Below are 17,554 nucleotides of genomic sequence, written 5' to 3' on the forward strand. Positions count from 1 at the left end.
CTTAAGATTTCACTGAATGCTTGGTTTTTCAGCTTTCTAGGAAGCATTCTCAGTGGTAATTAAAAATAATGTAGCAGAGGTGATACATGAGCCTAGTTCAATCTATATGGAGTTAGTTCATGATTATTTATCATTGTGGCATGATTATTTGGCATTGTTTACTGCAGTGAAAATATCACACACCAACCTCAACAATGGAATTTGATCTACCTGTATAGATATAGTTACATTTCCAACAGATAGTCCTGCTTACATATTTAAAATCAATACATTAATTTACAAAGGACACAGTTTGGACTGGAAGACTACAGTGGAATTTATTGGTACTATGTTTTTCTTCAGACAGATATGTACACCCAAATTATATATACACCATTTTTATGTCTCTACCTGATCCCCATGGATAAACGTTGCCAGAAAACTCAATTTAGCCAGATCAACTACAGTTATATTACCACTTTCATTCATTTTGATTTAAACTGCTTTTTCTTTATTAGCAAAGGTACGAAGACTGTATGATATTGCCAATGTCCTGACAAGTCTGGAGCTGATAAAGAAAGTTCATGTAACAGAAGAAAGAGGTCGTAAGCCAGCGTTCAAATGGATTGGGCCTGTAGAATTCAGTGATGATTGTGGTAAATTTCTTTCTATTATGTAATTTATGTTAGGTTATTTCTCTCATGGTGAATTTCCAGCTGCTTTAACAGCCTCTATAGGTATTATTGTACATGCATGAATAATACTAGATAATATCTGAATGTGCATAAGCTGAAAATCAAATGTTCTGCTTAATTAGATCCTATGAATCCATTCTATCAAGTCTTTGTTAGATTGGGGCGGGGGGGGGGGAGGAATTCCAGTAGAGAAAGACTTTGGCAAGAGAATGTTCAGGATTTGACTTAGCAGCAGGGTATCGTAGGATCCAACTCCAGTGATTTTCAATGAACCTCTTCAACATGATAACTATTTCCATGTCTTTTGCTTAAAAAAAACAGAGCAGCACCATATTAAGCCTAGTAGTGAGTAAACTGCTGGAACTAAGTTATGGTAAGGGTATTGCAAGAATGGGATATAGATTCAATTAGTTCATATGCAACCTATAAAGCATGCAACAAAAGTAATGGAGAGCTAAGCTTTGGAATATGGCAATGGGTCATCCCTTGGCCAGATAAGTAATAAGAATGCATTTGTTTAGGTGATGTAAAGGTGGACAGTTCAACGTGTGCCTCTTTGAAAGAAGTGAAAGGGGGGATCCGTGTTCAGCACCAAGCTTGTATTAATGGGAAAGAGCGTCTCTCACGGCACGCTTCTTTTAACAACACTCAGCCTTCCAAAGTGGTCAAGAGAAAGGTCAGCTCTGAACCCAGCAGTCCACACAGAGGGAGGCAGGGTAAGTGCTGGAAAATATTGCTGTCTACCAACCCACCATCTCTGTTAACAGCAGCCAGTTAACAGTCATCAGTGGTGCGTTCCTTTTTGAGCAAATGAGCTTAAGCCACTGCGCTGTTTCTTGTGCTAGAATTTGGCGCCGGCAGATTAAGGCTCTTTTAAGTGGAAGAGAACAGAGTATTTTGTGGTTGCTGGTTCAAAGGAGCTGACTGGAACAATCCGTTTAAAAATACTTTCACACTTCACTGCTGTAAAGTTATAAAGTGATTTGAAAGTCTTACTAGAATCTCTGACAATGGGCATATGCTGCCGGCGCAGTGTGCAATATGTAGCTCAGTGCCACCTTTATACCTTACATACCTTGGGCTGAAAAGTCTTTATACTACTAGATGTCCATTGAGAATATCGCAATTTAACTATGAAATGGGGAGAATTCATGGAAAGAAGCTGCCATTTTTATACTATCTTGAAAATACTGACCTTCCCCACCTTGGTAAACATTATCATCCTGAGTTTGGAATTCAAGTGCAGCATAACTGAGGTGATCAATATTCTTTGACCCAAGTACATGGAGTCACAGCATAATTAAGGTGATGTTCATCCACCCACCTCTTGGATGCAGAAGACTGCTAAGGTTCCTCCACGTGACTTCATACTTTGGAAACATCAGGGCAAATTCCAGCCCTGAACCTGTGGGAGAAAGGAGGAGAGAATTCCCTGCAGGCACAGTGTACTTCTGAGGTGTTTGGAATTCCTCAAGAGCTCCTCATAACATTAGAAATGAGAGTTCCTACCTCAGCATTTTCTATTAGGCTGTTCTGAGCTCAATTGTGATCTTTAGTTTTTCTGACTTTCTCCCTACATGTCTTGACTATTTGTTTGAATTCCTCTTTAGTAATTCTTCCCAATTTCCATTTCTTCTCCATATCTCTTTTATATCTTTGCTCACTTGAGAATTCTTTAGACATCCATCTTGGTTTCTTCCCATTTTTTCTTTTCATTGGAACAGTTTGAAATTTGCCTTCAAGATCTCACTTTTAAGAAACTCCAATCTATCTTGTACTCCCTTCTCTTTTAGAATTCTTAACCATGAGATCACACCCAGTAGTTTCTTAAGTTTTTTTAAAGTCTAGACTTGGCATCCCCTTCCATTGTATAATGAACTCCAGGAGAACATGGTCATTCCCACCTTAGGACCCAACCGCCTCCACCCCATTAATCAGGTTATCATTGTTGGTAAGGAGCAGATTTAAAATAGCCGATCCCTTTGTTGCCTCATCCACCTTCTGGACCATGAAATTGTCTGCAAGGCAAGTGAGGAAATTGTTGGACCTGGTAGTCTTGGCAGAGTTTGACTCCCAGCAAATATCTGGATAATTGAAATCTCCCATTACTACTATTTATCTTCTTTGTGTAGAAGTAGAGGATACTCAGTCCCTTTATGCTCAGGGGACTCAGGAAGTTTAAAGTGGCAGGAGGACAAACCAGAGAATGGTACACCCAGTAAATTCTGACTGGAATGCCAATACCTAATTCAAGAATGGGGAGCGGGGAAGGATGTTGTAACAGAGGCCCACAGAGCCACCTGGGGGAACATGGGAAAGTGTTTGAAATAGTAATGACTGAATCCCTTGAAAAACTGTAGCTGTCAAGAGGATGTGGGGATGCTGTTGGCCAGCACTGCCTATGTTTTCTGATATCTCTCACTCTCCCACACCCTGGAAAGGTGTGTGGACATTTTGGCCTCACACAGTTCAAAGATAATCTTAACCTACTCCTAATTAATTCAGTTATTTGTTTCCCCCTCATTCTTCAGAAGATTGCTGCTCCAAAATGATCAATCTAGCATCCATTTGCTGCCAGAAGATGGACAATGATGAAAGGTATGCAGCACATTAAAGCTGATATGGTACAGAACAATACACTGTGTCTTAAAATCAGATTCAGTCTACCCCAGCCGCTGAAGGGCTCATAGTTCACTGCTCAGTGTACATCTGTATACATCTTAGAAAGAATTTCTATAGTATTCAGCAGCCAAGCTTGGCAAATGTGATTAAATTCAGCTATAGTGTGGCTTTCCTGTGCAAATATCCAAATTACAGCACCGTTCATAAAATTAGCAAGTTTTGGATGTGAGTGTAAATATATAGAATGATGTATCATTTTAATGAGGATAGACAGTAGAAGATTATTGGAAACATTTGAGTGTACAAGTTTCAATAGTATCTCCAAAAACTGCGTGTTCTGTTGTGGAAAATTTGGGGCACTTATCCTGGCTGAGAGGCAATCCCACTGGCATGTGGATGCCCCCCCTCCATCTCTTGGCACTGGAATACCACGCCAGTGTCCCAGCACTGCCACCAGCTTAGTGGGGGCATGGCCAGGGGCGTTGTACTGGCGAGCAACAGGTAGGACTTAAGGGCATGACAGAGAGCCCTCTGGTGGTATATTAAATAATAATAAAAATAATAATTAAAAAAGGTAGCCTTTTGACTGCAAATGTGTGTATGCTATGGTAAGTCCATTGCAGCCCACAAAGGCTGCTCGGTGGCTGGGAGGCTGTTTGACTTTTCCAGCCTCCCTGTGCCGCTAGGAAGTCTCAGGGAGTGGGGGGGGAGCTGGGGCAGCTGCAGCTGGACATCTGCCTCCTGGATGGGGCTGCCCGTCTTGTTCTTGGCAGTTCAGTTGTCCGCACATTGGCTTATTGCCATGAATTGAGTAGGAGGAATATATTTGAGTTGAAGACTCGATAAAACATGATTAAAATTCTGCACAAATATACTCTCAAACTTAGATGTCAAATGTAGCATGTTCTCTTAGCAGACAAATGCTGTTTATCTGTCTTAGATTTTCATTAGAAACACTTGCCAGTTAGTACCTTGAAAAGATTTGCTTGCTCAGTAAGCCAAATATACTTTTGACACTTTCCCCCCCTTTATATGGCAAAAGTTACTCATGTGCTTTTATTACACCTTGTCACTTTTGCCAAAATATACCAGTTTTCATCTGCTAATTATGTAAACTAGTTTAAATAATTACAGGAACTTTTATCTGGATGTTTTTATTAATCTTTTATTGACATCAGTTTTATTTCAGTGGTAAGGAATGTGAATTTGCTCTGGACTAACTTCCCCCCTTTCTTTTCTACAGTAAAGCTATTGCTACTGAAAGGACAAAAAACCTAGGCATAATTTCTCCCTTCTCAGTTCTTCCTGTTCCTGGAGACTCAGACTATCTATCAGCTGCCTTCCCCCATCTATCAACAAGTACCTGCTCAGATAAGCCAAATCTCTCTCCACCAAATGGAATGAATGATCAAGTTCTGCCATTGTCTGGTCTGTCAGCTTCCAGAACTGAGACTGGAAAGTCCAGTGTGCTCTCCAATCAGTCTCTTGTTTACTTGCCATCTCCATCTCTATATATGTTGTGTGGAAGTCTTCATGAAAGTCTTTCATCTATGGAGGATAAGGGAATTATAGGCTTCCAAGGACTGACTTCAGAAACTGCTGAATCTCCACTTGACTGTCGTAAGCGGAGTTTCCCAAAGTGTGCTTCCCCCACTGCTGCTTCAGCTGAGGAGGAACCTACTGTTAAAAGGCAAAGCATGGAGGAAAATGACCAGCCCATTTCATTGGTGCTATCGAAGGTAAGGGAAAATGCACTCGATTAACAGCCACGTTTTTTGCTTGCAGTCATCGAAGGGGACCATTATGTCACCACTCTCTCAGTGACAGTGATGTCACCCATGAAAATGTATGTTGTTTAGAATTGTGTATGCAGCTGTAGCATACACACATTTGCACACTGTTCAGTTGAAGTTCCTCCCCTTCACACTCTCTGCAATGAGAGGAACCTTCTCTGAGCCTTCCAGACTGGGTCAGTGGTGGCAGACACCATCAGCAGGAGCTGGAGGATGACTGGCAGAATCCCACAGAGGAAGCGGTCTGATGACAAACATGGTAACTGGGTACAGCATGGCTCAAAAGCCAGCCACATTGAAGCTTATGGGTGAGATCCAAGAGGGGCTTGAGATGGGCAGTTTTGAGGAGGAACTGCAGAAGCTGATTTGGGGACATGCTGGGGGGAGTGTAAATGGAAGTTGGGGCACAGCTTCCTCAGAGCAGGCTAGAGCCACCAGCCTTTGAAAGTTCCTTGAGGGCATGAATCAAAAAGAGATAGGCAGGTGAGCTGTTGGAGCTAAGCCCTGCTAGCCAGGAAGACCAAGTCCTCCATGACAAAGGATTGGAAGAGTGCAGAGAGGTTCCTCCTGCAGGGAAGCCTTTTAAGGTGGATATGGGGAGAGCCAGGGTGGAAGAGCGAGGTTCCTCCTGAGCTCTGTATGGAACATAAGAAAAAGCCAGCTGGATCAGACCAGAGTCCATCTAGTCCAGCTCTCTGCTACTCACAGTGGCCCACCAGGTGCCTTTGGGAGCTCACATGCAGGATGTGCAAGCAATGGCCTTCTGCAGCTGTTGCTCCCGAGCACCTGGACTGTTAAGGCATTTGCAATCTCAGATCAAAGAGGATCAAGATTGGTAACCATAAATCGACTTCTCCTCCATAAATCTGTTCAAGCCCCTTTTAAAGCTATCCAGGTTAGTGTCACCACCTCCTGTGGCAGCATATTCCAAACACCAATCACACGTTGCGTGAAGAAGTGTTTCCTTTTATTAGTCCTAATTCCCCCCCCCGCCCCCAGCATTTTCAATGAATGCCCCCTGGTTCTAGTATTGAGAGAAAGAGAGACAAATTTCTCTCTGTCAACATTTTCTACCCCATGCATAATTTTATAGACTTCAATCATATCCCCCCTCAGACGTCTCTTCTCTAAACTAAAGAGTCCCAAACGCTGCAGCCTCTCCTCATAAGGAAGGTGCTCCAATCCCTCAATCATCCTCGTTGCCCTTCTCTGCACTTTTTCTATCTCTTCAATATCCTTTTTGAGATGTGGCAACCAGAACTGAACACAGTACTCGAAGTGCGGTTGCACCACTGCTTTATATAAGGGCATGACAATCTTTGCAGTTTTATTATCAATTCCTTTCCTAATTATCCCCAGCATAGAGTTTGCCTTTTTTACAGCTGCCATGCATTGAGTTGACATTCCCATGGAACTATCAACTAAGACGCCCAAATCCCTTTCCTGGTCTGTGACTGATAGCACTGACCCTTGTAGCATGTATGTGAAGTTTGTTCTTTGCATGCCTCTTTTAGAACTGCCGTTGATGATATTTATTACCTGGTAATGTGCACCAGTTTTCCTGATCAGAATACTTACTGTATTCATTTTTCCTGAGTTCTTATGTACCTTGGAATACAAAGCAAAATTCTTCACATATACATACAAAGCATTCTTCATTGTAAACTGAGAAAGAAAAGTTTAAAGCCCCCCCCTCCCCACCCCCAGAGTTCTATGACAAAACTTCTAAAGCTGAGTGGAATAGTTCATTGAGGTCTCCCCTATAATCTGTTACTTACCATATATACTCACATATAAGTCAAATTTTTCAGCCCCCCTCGACTTATATGCGAATCAGGTGTATTTTAAAAAATATTTTAGGTTTTTTACTTTGTCGGACACCAGGGGGCGCAGTTTTTAGGCTAGTAGTAGATGGGGCTACATTTTGAGGGTCCATAACTTTGGACCCCCTGAACCAAACTTCATCAAACCTGGGTGGTGTCATCAGGAGGGACTCCTAAAGATACTCTGAAATGTTGGTGCTGCTAACATAAACATTCCTCCCCTGACCAAAAATCCAGTTTTGAAGGATTTTAACTCTTGTGTTTTAGCTTGGTTGCTGGTTGAGAAGGTTTTTGTACTTTTAAAGTTATTGTTGAGACCATATTGTTTTTGTTGACCCTTTTTTCCACTTACAGAGCTAGTTTACTGTTTTTCTTTGAGATAAATATTCAAAAACATTTAACCTATTGATGCCTCAATTAATGTAATTTTATTGGTATCTATTTTTATTTTTGAAATTTACCAGTAGCTGCTGCATTTCCCACCCTTGACTTATACACGAGTCAATAAGTTTTCCCAGTTTTTTGTGGTAAAATTAGGTGCCTTGACTTATATGCGAGTCGACTTATACACGAGTATATACGGTAATCCCTGGTATCTCCAGTTAAAAGGATCGAGAAGTGGGAAGACCTCAGCCTAAAATCCTGATGAGTTGCTGCCAGTCTGAGTAGACAATACTGGCCTTGCTAAAACAATGGTCTGATTCAGTGTTAGGCAACTCCACGTGTGTGCAGTGCAGTTCTGTGTGGAGTTCCTATAGTGTAAGGCCATTGATTGTGTGGAGGTGAGACTGGAATAACTTTGTACTGTTAGGAAAACCACATTTCTTCCTGGGCAAGTCTCGACTGAATGTTTCAGAAATGCTTCCCACATTCCAACTTCTTTTTATCCTTAATGAGTGTAGTGATTCCTGGCTTGTAAGAGAAACGGGGAATTTTTTTTTCTTTTTCTTAAGCCAAGAACAGTTAAGGGGCCATTTAACCATCTTGCTGAAAGGCAAGATCATCTGTCAACCTCTTCCACAAGTTAGCCTCCACAATATGCCAAAGGCAGAGACTAGATACATCCTTGCACAAGAATAACTTTAACACAACTAGCTCAAGGTAAGTCATATTTATAAGTCCTGTGCTTCAGGAGAAACACTGCTAGCCAGTCTGGGTGAAAATCCTTGAGAGTAGCTATCTAGCTTCCTCTGAATGTGGCAGCTTCTCATTTCAAAGCAACTTGTCCCTCTGTCATTTCTGCACCAGTCACTCTAGTGTTGGAAAACTGCTTCTTTGAGCTTGCTTGCATTTTTAAGAGTCATACTTCATGAAAATTTTATTCCATTTCTAAACTCTCGTTTTAAGTTTTTCAGTTCCAGACATAAGTTGTGCAAAGGTCCTCAGAAATCCGTCTGATCACTGGGAAAGATATCTGTATCATTAGTGCTTGTTTTGTTTTGTTTTGTTTTGTTTTGTTAGAAGACTATTAAGCCAATGGATCCAGAAGCTTCCCCAGATCATAACTGCAATTCCATTGATCAATTAAGAGCTTTCCAGATTGAATCAGGAATTCCTATCATTGCGGAAATTTCCGAAAAGGAGACAGCAAAACGCTTAGAAACTCAAGAGCAAGAAAAGCCATATAGGTGTAAAGTTCTGAAAGAAAACATGAGCGAAAATGAGCAGGTGTCTCAAGAAAATAGCAAACAGTCCTTCTTACCACAGTATCTTTATGTACAGCCTACATCAGGTGAGGCCTACTCAAATCAGAATATATTTTCAATGTCCCTGCAGAAAGTGATTTCAGTTTTTGGAAGAACTGCATGTCCCAGAATCCACCTGTGTGTTTTGTCATTCTGCTTCTGTCTTTCCCTCAAAATTAGATGGGCAGCCCAGATGGGCTGGGTGCCCAGATTCTCCAGCCTGCCACTCCCACGGAGGCTTCCCAGCAGTGTGGGGAGGATTAAAATGCAAACAATTCCCCAGCACTGGGAAACTCTCATTGGGCTTAATGTACATACCACTTTTTGGTAGTAGAAGTCCAAAACCTTGACTACTGGCGCAACAGGGGAAATGACCAAGTGGAAGCTGACTAATCTAGGCTCCTCCCTTGGACCACCTTCTATGGCAGTGGAGGCAGAAGGATGCTGGTGCAGAAACCCATTGCCGGGGAGGGCCGTGATGACCATCTGTCAGCAGATTCCCGCCCCCCCCCCCCCAACTTGGATGAGGCTGTTGGTTCCTTATATGCAAGATTTTGAGGAGCTTTTATATAAAAGCATTTTTAAAAACAGCCTAGACCAGATCTTTTCATGATCTTTCTTGGACTTCTGCAGCCGCTAATGAGCTTTTGGAAGCTCATGATCTACCTTTTGTCAGAGACCTCTGACACAGGCAGTAAAGAATAAATATAGACTAATTTAATTTACCTCCCTGGCATTTGGGTCATTGATCAGTGATTCCTCCTGACATCCAGTTCCTACATCTTTTCTCTTGAGAAAAGACGACATCTTTTAAATTTTTTATTAAATTACAAAATGTACAAGGTCCCATAAACAAACCATACCTTGTATTCAACAGTACTGAAAAGTGCCATCAAGCCACAGCTGACCAGTGGCGACCCGATTGGGTTTTCAAGGCAAGAGACTTCAGAGGAAGTTTGCCATGGCCTTCTTCTGTAGCAGTCCTGGACTTCCTTGGTGGCCTCCAATCCAAGTACTAACCGGGGCTGATCCTGCTTAGCAGGATTTGATGAGCCTCTGGCATCAAGGTCAAAGCATATTCAATAGCATTAATTATGTGAGCTAGTTTGGGGCCCTGTTGGGAAGAAAGGCAGGGTACGTATGAAGTAAATACATACAAAACAGCTAATAAATTATCTCAAAGTAAAATAACATCAAACATGGACTTACTGAGGGTCTAATTGCAGTCTCTGCCTCTGTTCTTCTGTCTTCTGTTTAGGACTGAACAATTTTAATTTCTTGTTTCCTGCCAACCAGTCTCCTGATCCAGTGAGCCTCCCTCCAAGCCGTTTGCCTTCACTTAGCGTTCCCTGCGTGGTGGTCCCATCTCCTGCACTGCCATCTTTTCCTCTTATTTGTTCTCCAGCAGTCACAAATCCGCTTTCTCCTGCCCCTGCTGGCTCTTTCCCAAATGTCTCCTGTATGAATTTCAGCATGCCTGGCCTGACATCTACAACACCTGTGTTCATTGGGACTCCGGCAGTTATTGCTCCAAACTCTTCACAGCTATCGACCTTCGACCCACATCAGCAGATTCATCCAGCTGTGCGCCTGAGCACTATGCTAGGATCTGCTTGCAGCTCTGTTAAAGCAGACTCACCAACTTGCCTGGGCCACCCACTTACCCTTCTCAAATTGCAGCAGGTGAGGATGACAAAGGTTAAGGGAAAGCATAAACCCAGGAACATAAAACTCAGGTGAAATGCCTATAAACTGCCACATGTTCTTGTATTTCCAAGGTTCTGCTGCCTTCTCCCTTTTGTGTGTGTGCAGCTAAAAATGATTAACACCATTGTTAAATATTTTGTTGTCTTGTAAACAAGAAACTGTTTTATAATCCAATCAAGAGCTTCCTTATAAATTATGCTGGAATACTGTTTGTGTTTTTTCCCAAGTGAAGTTATTCATCATTGTCCATCCATAGCTCCAGATGTTATAGTTCTGTGGTGACGAACCTTTGGCACTCCAGATGTTGTGGACTACAATTCCCACCAGCCCCTGCCAGCATGATGGGAATTGTAGTCTAACAACTGGAGTGCCAAAGGTTCGCCACCACTGTTATAGTGCATTCATGCTCTCATAGGGTTTCACATTCACTTCAATGTAACAGGCAGCTCTGGGCATCTTGCCCCCCCCTGCATGTACAATATGTCTTTCTATTAAAGTGAAAGGAAAGCCCTTGACAGAGTTTGACTCTTCATAAACATACATAGATTTACAGGGATGGTGTGAATGAATATAAGTATATGAAACAGGACATGTATTTTGGGATGTCAAAAATATACAAAATATTTGGTTAGGCATTTAGATCAACTTGAGTGCAACTAATATAAGTTATATGGATGTTGCTTCATTTGTGAAAGTAGATATTGAACTCAATGGTTAGATAGTGCATGTCTGTTCTAATGCTAGACCTAACATGCCAATTCACTGAACTCAAATGGGTTGAAGGTCAACCAGTGCACCTAACAGATATTCTCATGTTTCTTACAAATAGACCACCAAAATCATTGGTTTTATTTCAAGAAGCTGACAGAAATAGAACTAGAAATATCTACCACCATCAAGCCCTTGATTTGAAATTTTTCTAATATCTTGTCTGTCAAAACTTTTGCAGCAGTTCCATCCTAACCCACAATTTTCCCATGTCAGAACCTCCCAGCTTTTCACTTTCTACCATCCTCTAAAATGTTCCCATAAATTATATCACCTGTCTTAACAGCTGCACTTTCCTCAGCAAATAATCTTATCGAAATCTCCTTTTTCTACCAACCCAAGGCTGCCGCTACCATCCATTCCATATCATTTCCCCAGCTGCAAATTTCCTTGATTTGGTTTCTATAATTCCCAAATCAGTCATAGGTACTATTGTTGCTGACCCTCTTGAGAGGTGGGTTGCTATATAGGGACCTGTGCAGGCCTCTGGAATGAAGTTCTAATTCTATCATGGTCAAGTTTTCTATTCTGTTCTACAAAAAAAAATCTCACGATTTAAATGTTTTAGCTAGGGAAAGAATAGGGTTTGTGAATGAACTACATTTGAACTGCTTTGTTTTCTTCACACAAACAGCCTTCTTCAGCCCCCCTGACTCCTAAGAGTATTCGTCCTACACATCAAGAAACATTTTTCAAGACACCTGGCAGCCTTGAAGATCCTGTTGTATGGCGAAAAAATGAAGGCAACCAGAGCAGAACTGCCAGTTCTGTTCAAAGAAGACTAGAAATCTCCAGTAGCAGCTCTGGCTAATCCTGCTCATTGCAAGAGTTGTGAGCAGCTTAGAATATAGCTTTGTATGCTACAGACATGGTCAGTTATTGCATTAAAGTGTAGGGCGAATATGTAAATCCGTAATTCCCCAGGAACAATTGCCCAATATGCTCTCACACAGTTTTGATAATTTCTTATAAATTACTCCCACTAAACTTATATGAATGCCAATTAGAAGTCAAATTATGTGCTGATCGAAGGGAGTCTCAAACTGTATATTTGGGGTTTGGAAAAGAAAACTTATTTGAGATAAGAGATCTGAACAGGTCTGTTTGTAAAGCCCAAAAAAGGAAAGCTGGCCAGCACTTAGGGATAGGGGAGCACTCCATACAAATACTCTATTTGTCTGGCATGAAGTAAGGGGGGGGACTCTAAATAAAGTGGTGTAGTAGCTGCTGCTTTGCTAGGGAGGCACAGTTCAGCAAAAAGCGTTGGAAATTGCAGAACAACAGACTTTTGCAGAGTACTTGAATGTGATCAATTGATGTTCTATTTTTTCTGCACTTGTTAAGCAAGTGTCTAATAATTTACAGAATGAATGAATGTATTCATGTGACATACTTTAAGACCAAAATAACTGTGAAGTTTAAATTTTTCAATAGAATTTGTGTTAATGAACTTTGTTGCTTCTTCAGTGTGTTCTTGTTTTGGGGAGAAATATGCAAGTCATTTCTTATTTGTTGCCAGTGTGACCAATGTGCCCAGATCTATATGAGTTACATTAATTGTGGTATTTAGATTTCATTGAAATAACACCTTGAGCAAAGTGTTGAGTGCCAGCTGAGGTCAAAAGATGTGGAGAATTTGCAGCAAAATTGTCAAACTCCTGGCATGATCCATGAAAGGAGTGAAATTGGAAGGAAAGCCATTCCTTGTTCCCTTTAAAAAGGCAGGAGGGAGTAGAAAGCACAAGTATATGTGCACCACCCAAACTCTTGGTTATTGGCACTTCAAAGTAACAGTCTATCAGTTTGCTTCACCAGTTTAATAGACAAAGAGCATAATCCTAAACAGCTACAACCTTCTAAGTCAGGGGTAGGGAACCTGCGGCTCTCCAGATGTTCAGGAACTACAATTCCCATCAGCCCCTACCAGCATGGCCAATTGGCCATGCTGACAGAGGCTGATGGGAATTGTAGTTCCTGAACATCTGGAGAGCCGCAGGTTCCCTATCCCTGTTCTAAGTCCATTAAAGTCATGTTTAGGATTGCACTGTAAATTGGCACAATTGCTCTTTTCAAAAGAAACTCCCATCATGGTATTTTTTAAAATTAACAATCAAGTAAATAGACTGGTTCTTTCTTGACTTTAAGATGACTTTGCAGGTTATGTATTCTTGAGATTAGGCGTGTATTCTGATTTGTCATTTGATCAGGCCTGGGAAAGAATTATGTGTTTTGCTGGGTTTTTTTTCTGTTTTCTGTTTTTCAATCATTGTTTTGTTTCTAGAGTGTTAAGATTTGGCGGAGGGGGGGGGAGCTCGGAATAGTGAAATGGTTTTCTAAAAGGAAATTGCAAATTAATTTTAGCAGAACTGCAAAGTAAATTGGAAATACAGTGGCTTCGTGTTAGATGTAGACAAGTAACTTTCAAAGAGGACTTCTTAAATTTCAGCAGTAAAATTGTAGATTAAAAACATGCAGAAGGAAAGCCTTGTTACAGTTACATTTTTAAACATTCTTACATTGTGTAATTTGCATGTTTATGTGACTGTTACCTGAAAGATGCAAGTTATCCCAAGTGAAATTAAATTGCTGTTAGTAACGCAGCTGCTTTCAGGCACACTTACAGCAGGTAGCTGAGTTATTGGCCTGGTTACCTCCTCTCAGCTGGATCAAGTACCAGTTCTGGCTCAAAGCAAATGGTCAGTATCCAAAGAAGGATCCTAGGGAAATGTCTGCTCTTCATCAGTCTTCTCTCCTCCATTTGTACACTGCATAGAATTCAATGTGGTAGTTCTAAATTATGAATTCTGAGATTTTAATATGGTCACTTTCTTACTATGTGTCTAAAACATTATAAAGACAACTCAGTGATGAAGATATGCACATTCAGTACCAGATATTGCCTTTCTCTTGCCACACAGAATAAGAGGCAAAGCAATTCCTTCCACTGTCACAACTTCTTTTGAAGAGCACATTTAAACATCCAGCTTCATAAATTATTTGGGGCAAAAATAAACATAAATATTTTGAAGTGTGAACATATTTGAACTCATTACAGCAAAATTTGGAACCCATTAGCAGGCATCATTAATTGGGGAGATGTGGGAAGTCTCCCAGAAGTATTTTCCAGCTACTACTGTCCTGTAGCAGGAAGATTATGAAAAGTTCCCTTGAATGTTGAGATGGCCATACAGTGATGCAGAAAACTATGCTGCCTGGCTACTGTTTCCACCTATTGTATGGACAGGATAAGGGAGAACAACAATGAGGCTGAACATTGCATGAATTGCCAGGGCTAGATGTGTGTCTGATTCTACTTTGGCCATAGATAGACACGAGAAGGGGCTAGTGACAGCATAATAAATTACTGGGCCTGATCTTTTTATCACTAACCACTGGCAAAACTTACAGGGCAATCCTGTACAGAGTTGTACCTTTCTAAGCCCATTTACATCCATGGACTTAGAAGGATAGAATTCTGTTTAGGATTGCACTGTTATTGTAAATAAGTGTAGGTGTGTGATGCCACATGACTGGTGAAACCCACAGCCTTGCTGACAAGATACAGTGACTATAGTTCCTATCCTTGCATAAAAACAATCTGACAAAACTGCTTCAATGGAGGCAGCCTTATTGCTGTGTTGAATGCACTGACGCAAGCGCAGGTGCGCTACATTGCGTAGGATTTCAGGTCCGATAAACCTTTCCTGAACAGTACAAAAGTGTTGGCAAGGGAAACGTGTGTATAATTTATATACTTGAATCTACCTACCACGTTTACATTTCTCAATTCCTTTTATAAAAGGTGCTATTTCTGTATTTAAAACGCTGTAATTTTTTTTAATGTAAAGCTGCTTCCTGTTTATAACATTGCACTGCTAGTTATTATCTTGTTATTAACTTTATGGCTGCTTGTGAATCTTCTTCAGTGGTTAGAAATGTCTTTCTTCCAGTCTATAATCTTTAACTATACTCTGCATATAATATTAAGAGCACACACTATTGTTGGGAAGCATATTTTTATACTTTCACTTAGATAAGGGGGGAATCTTTGTAAAATAATAAAGGTAAAACTAAAAATTTGGGGTTGCTTGTTTTTGTTTTAAAAAGTCAATTATGTGTTCCTTGCCATATATGCCTGAGAACCTGTTTTCTTATCTTTTCTTTCCCTTATTGCAGCTGCCTCTTGGTAAATGCAAGAGGTCTGTCTTCGTTTTGTGTTCTTAATACAGTCTGGTTCATGCATGAAGGAGAATGGGGTGGCAATAAAATAAAAGTAGCATGTTAAAAGCCAGTGTTGGATAGTGGTTAAGAGCAGTGGACTCTAGTCTGGAAAATTGGTTGCTTTGATTCCCCACTCCTCCACATGACCAATGGACTCTTACTGGGTGAACTGGATTTGTTTCCCTGCTTCTACACATGAATCCTGCTTTGTGACCTTGGGTTACAGTTCATTCAGAACTCTCTCAGCCCAACCTGCCTCACAAAGTGTCTGTTATGGGGAGAGGAAGGGAGGAAGTTTGTAAGCACTTTGAAACCCCTTGTGGTTGCGAAAGGGAAGGTTTAAATCCAAACTCTTCTTATGAAGCAAGGTATTTCTCCCGTCAGTTATTGCAGGGTATTTTTTAAGATGGAACAGCATTCTAACATGTCTTAGGTGGTACAGTCTACTTTGTCATTTACACCTCTACTGTTTGTATGAACCAGGCTGAGATATCAGAAGAAAAGAGTACACTGTCCTTAACTGGCCAGTTGCCTTTGGACATGAGCCACAACTGAAACTCTCTTGCAGGAAGGGAATCAGGCTCCCAACACCTCTTCACTGGGGTTAGCAGGTGCTTTAGATTCTGTTATGCTGCTGCAGAGGCTTTCCTTGGAGTAATTTCTGAAATCTGTTGGAGGAGAAGAAACATGGCAGATTGATACTCATTGTTCTTTATTCACTGGGGAAAGTTAATTCCAGAAACATCATCTGACTATGATAATACAAAAGTTCTATGAGGAATATATTCAGTTTGTGAAAAACTACATCAGATTTTCATTCTATGTTCAATTTACCCTGTCTACCATTTGACAAGTATCAAACTACAACATGTTGGTGCTTCCGTGACCAAAGATACGGATAACTGATAGAGGGAAAAGGTGAGTATTGTGATACATGAAACATGATGTGTGTCTTCCATGAATCGTGTGTTCCCATTTCTTCTACTGTACCACTGGCCCTTCAAAAGGATTTGCTTTGGCTTGCCACATGATGGCAGTAGCACTTGTATGACAAACTATGAAGCTAAATATGCATGTTTTCAAAATTGCAGCAGCGCAGACTCCTGCTGCTTCTGATTATATTTTTTTTGCGAGTGTCAGGTCAATTGCAATTATACCTTCTTGTTTTATTGGATAAATTAAGATCAGTAAAGTGACTGCAGTACTGAAAAGTAAAATATATTCAGAGGTTGTATTTCTTAAATTACTATTGCAAGAACTGCAGCAGGATTTTGTGCCAAATAGGAAATGTAACTATAGCCCTGTAGTTTGTTTGCAATTCAACAGGAAGCACAAGAGTGTGTGCCAGAAGGCACTTCATACCTGATGGAAAAGAAATACTGTAGCATGGAATGTGATCTCTGCTGACTCCCTCTCAGTTCAGATTAAAAAGGCTTCAAATGCTAGGCATTGCAGGCAGGTTATAGAAAAGGTAAAGGCATATATGCAAGGTGACATCCCTGTCAGATCAGAAAAGGCAACTGGTGTTTTCTCTCACCTCTAAAGCTGTTTTCATAGATAATTTTTGTCTAGAACTGTCTCTGGACATGAGCTCAACAAAAACTATAGCAGAACCATCATCCTTTCTTTTATGTCTCTACCATGGTCATTTTCAAGTCCATGTAATCAAGTGAAATGGAAAATGTGGCATAGTGATAACAAAGTTAAAACAAGTTTTCTGTGTTAGGTTGTCTGAAGTATCAGGCATGGCTGGTTTTTTTAATGAATGAAGCAAAGGTTCCCAGGGATCAAATGAAAGAATATGGATGGATCCTGGAATGTTTTGAGATGAGACATTACTTAGATATCTCAGTGCCTGCCCATGAACTGAGCTATTATGATCAGTTCTTGCAATCACTTTTTGAAAGATGCCATTGACAGCAGGCATGTTACTACCACTGAATTCTCTCTGATGCTGGCCATTTAAATGATGAATCTGAAAGTGCAGGTGCAATGAGGGAACACAGTGCAAGTTATTTCATATTTTATACAAGTTAATGTTTTATACAAGCAATTAACTTGACCCTAGGGGATAATATCTCTGGGTGACCGAGGTTCTTGGACTGGATAAAAGTAGCTGCAATGACCAAGCGATTATGGTGCAACTGCAAACTTTTTCAATGCATTGTGCTCAAGATAAACTTATCAAGGAGCCATCGAGGTGATCCATTCGAGGTGTATCCGCCAGAGGGACATGGTGGGTCAATTGGCCCCAGGTGCCA

At 40.8% G+C, this 17,554-nt stretch overlaps 1 protein-coding gene across 3 annotated transcripts in view; it reads left to right on the forward strand.

Moving 5' to 3' along the window:
• E2F7 (E2F transcription factor 7) overlaps positions 1-12,925 on the forward strand; it is a 28,903-nt gene extending 15,978 nt beyond the window's left edge. The window contains exons 7-13 of one of the 3 annotated variants that reach the window (XM_048502225.1): positions 498-635; positions 1,196-1,390; positions 3,206-3,272; positions 4,540-5,035; positions 8,374-8,644; positions 9,856-10,280; positions 11,707-12,925. In XM_048502225.1, the coding sequence (XP_048358182.1) occupies positions 498-635; positions 1,196-1,390; positions 3,206-3,272; positions 4,540-5,035; positions 8,374-8,644; positions 9,856-10,280; positions 11,707-11,883 (1,769 nt within the window). In that variant the 3' untranslated portion in view covers positions 11,884-12,925. The remainder of the gene's footprint in view (positions 1-497; positions 636-1,195; positions 1,391-3,205; positions 3,273-4,539; positions 5,036-8,373; positions 8,645-9,855; positions 10,281-11,706) is intronic. The other 2 variants (XM_048502226.1, XM_048502227.1) reach the window with 2 other exon arrangements.
• The last annotated feature ends 4,629 nt before the right edge of the window (positions 12,926-17,554 follow it).

Source organism: Sphaerodactylus townsendi, linkage group LG06 (assembly GCF_021028975.2).
Source record: "Sphaerodactylus townsendi isolate TG3544 linkage group LG06, MPM_Stown_v2.3, whole genome shotgun sequence".
NCBI lineage: Eukaryota > Metazoa > Chordata > Lepidosauria > Squamata > Sphaerodactylidae > Sphaerodactylus > Sphaerodactylus townsendi.